The 1,625-nt window shown below is 45.5% G+C and overlaps 1 protein-coding gene across 1 annotated transcript in view; it reads left to right on the top strand.

The window, feature by feature from the left end:
- The window catches only part of NUP210L (nucleoporin 210kDa-like), a 187,744-nt gene that overhangs the window by 185,343 nt on the left and 776 nt on the right, over nucleotides 1–1,625 (top strand). The window contains exon 36 of the mRNA XM_012000337.1: nucleotides 97–201. Coding sequence (XP_011855727.1) covers nucleotides 97–201 — 105 coding nt within the window. The remainder of the gene's footprint in view (nucleotides 1–96; nucleotides 202–1,625) is intronic.

Raw genomic sequence — 1,625 nt, 5'->3', positions numbered from 1 at the left:
AAAAAAAAAAAAAAAAATTAAATTTAAAAAATGCAGCATCTGTCCATGGTTGTTATAAAATAACTATTATCTTGTTTTGTTATGGCCAATGTATAGATCATTGTGAAGATTCAGCCATCCTCAAGCAGTTCACTGGCTCTTACCAGATCCTGCTCTTGACCCTCTTTGCAGTGCTGGCATCAACAGCTTTCATCTTCCTAGGTAAACAGTCCTTATATTCAATATCATGGACTTTGACATGGAAACTGCTTTTTTTTTTTTTTTTTGATAGAGTCACACTCTGTCACCCAGGCTGGAGTGCAGTGGTGTGATCTCAGCTCACTGCAACCTCCACCTCCCAGGTTCAAGCAATTCTCTGCCTCAGCCTCCCAAGTAGCTGGGATTACAGGTGCCTGCCACCATGCCCAGCTAATTTTTTGTATTTTTGGTAGAGACAGGGTTTCACCATCCTGGCCAGGCTGGTCTTGAACTCCTGACCTCGTGATTCACCCACCTCAGCCTCCCAAAGTGCTGGGATTACAGGCCTGAGCCACTGCACCCGGCTGAAACTGCCTTAATTTTATTTCACAAACTAATAAGGATGAAAATTAGCTGCTTATCAAATGTAATTTTAACAAGCAGTGTAAACTAAGTTTGCCTTCTAGTCCTAGTAACCTAGTAGATTAAAGGTCCTCCTCAGCCGGGCGCCATGGCTCACACCTGTAATCCCAGCACTTTGGGAGGCCGAGGCGGGTGGGTCACCTGAGTTCAGGAGTTCGAGACCAGCCTGGCCAACATAGTGAAAATTCATCTCTACTAAAAATAACAAAAATTAGCTGGTGTGGTGGCACACACCTGTAATCCCAGCTACTTGGGAGGCTGAGGCAGAAGTGCTTGAACCTGGGAGATGGAAGTTGCAGTGAGCCAAGATAGTGCCACTGCACTTCGGCATGGGCTACAGAGCAAGACTCCATTTCAAAAAAAAAAGGGGGGGGGGCCTTCCTCTGGATTTCACAAATACACACCACTCAGAAGTGGAAGCCACTACTAAATCTTGAGGTATAACAGCTACTTTTGCTGAAATTCATAGTTAGGGATAATTCAAGTAATACAACAGACTGGGTGCAATGGTTCATGCCTGTAATCCTAGCACTTTGGGAGGCCAAGGTGGGATGGCTTGAGTCTAAAAATTTAAGACCAGCCTGGACAACACAGTGAGACCTCATTTCCACAAAAAAACTTAAAAATTAGCTGGGTGTGGCGGTGGCACACATCTGTAGTCCCAGCTACTAGGGAAGCTGAGGCAGAAGTATTGCTTGAGCCAGGGAATTCAAAGTGGCAGTAAACCATGATTGTGCCACTATACTCCAGCAATATCCTGTGATGATTTTTGAGATGGAGTCCCATTGTCACCTAGGCTGGCGTGAAGTGGTGCAATCTCGGCTCACTGCCAACCTCCACCGCCCAGTTTCAAGTGTTTCTCTTGCCTCAACCTCTCAAGTAGCTGGGATTAGACACCCACTACCACAACTGGCTAATTTTTGTATTTTTAAAGACATGTTGGCCAGCTTGGTCTTGAATGCCTGACTTCATGTGATCTGCCCACCTAGGCCTCTCAAAGTGCTGAGATTACAGGTGTTAGCCAC

This window comes from Mandrillus leucophaeus, unplaced genomic scaffold, assembly GCF_000951045.1.
Source record: "Mandrillus leucophaeus isolate KB7577 unplaced genomic scaffold, Mleu.le_1.0 Scaffold624, whole genome shotgun sequence".
Lineage (NCBI taxonomy): Eukaryota > Metazoa > Chordata > Mammalia > Primates > Cercopithecidae > Mandrillus > Mandrillus leucophaeus.
This window is presented reverse-complemented; position numbering and strand designations above follow the sequence as displayed.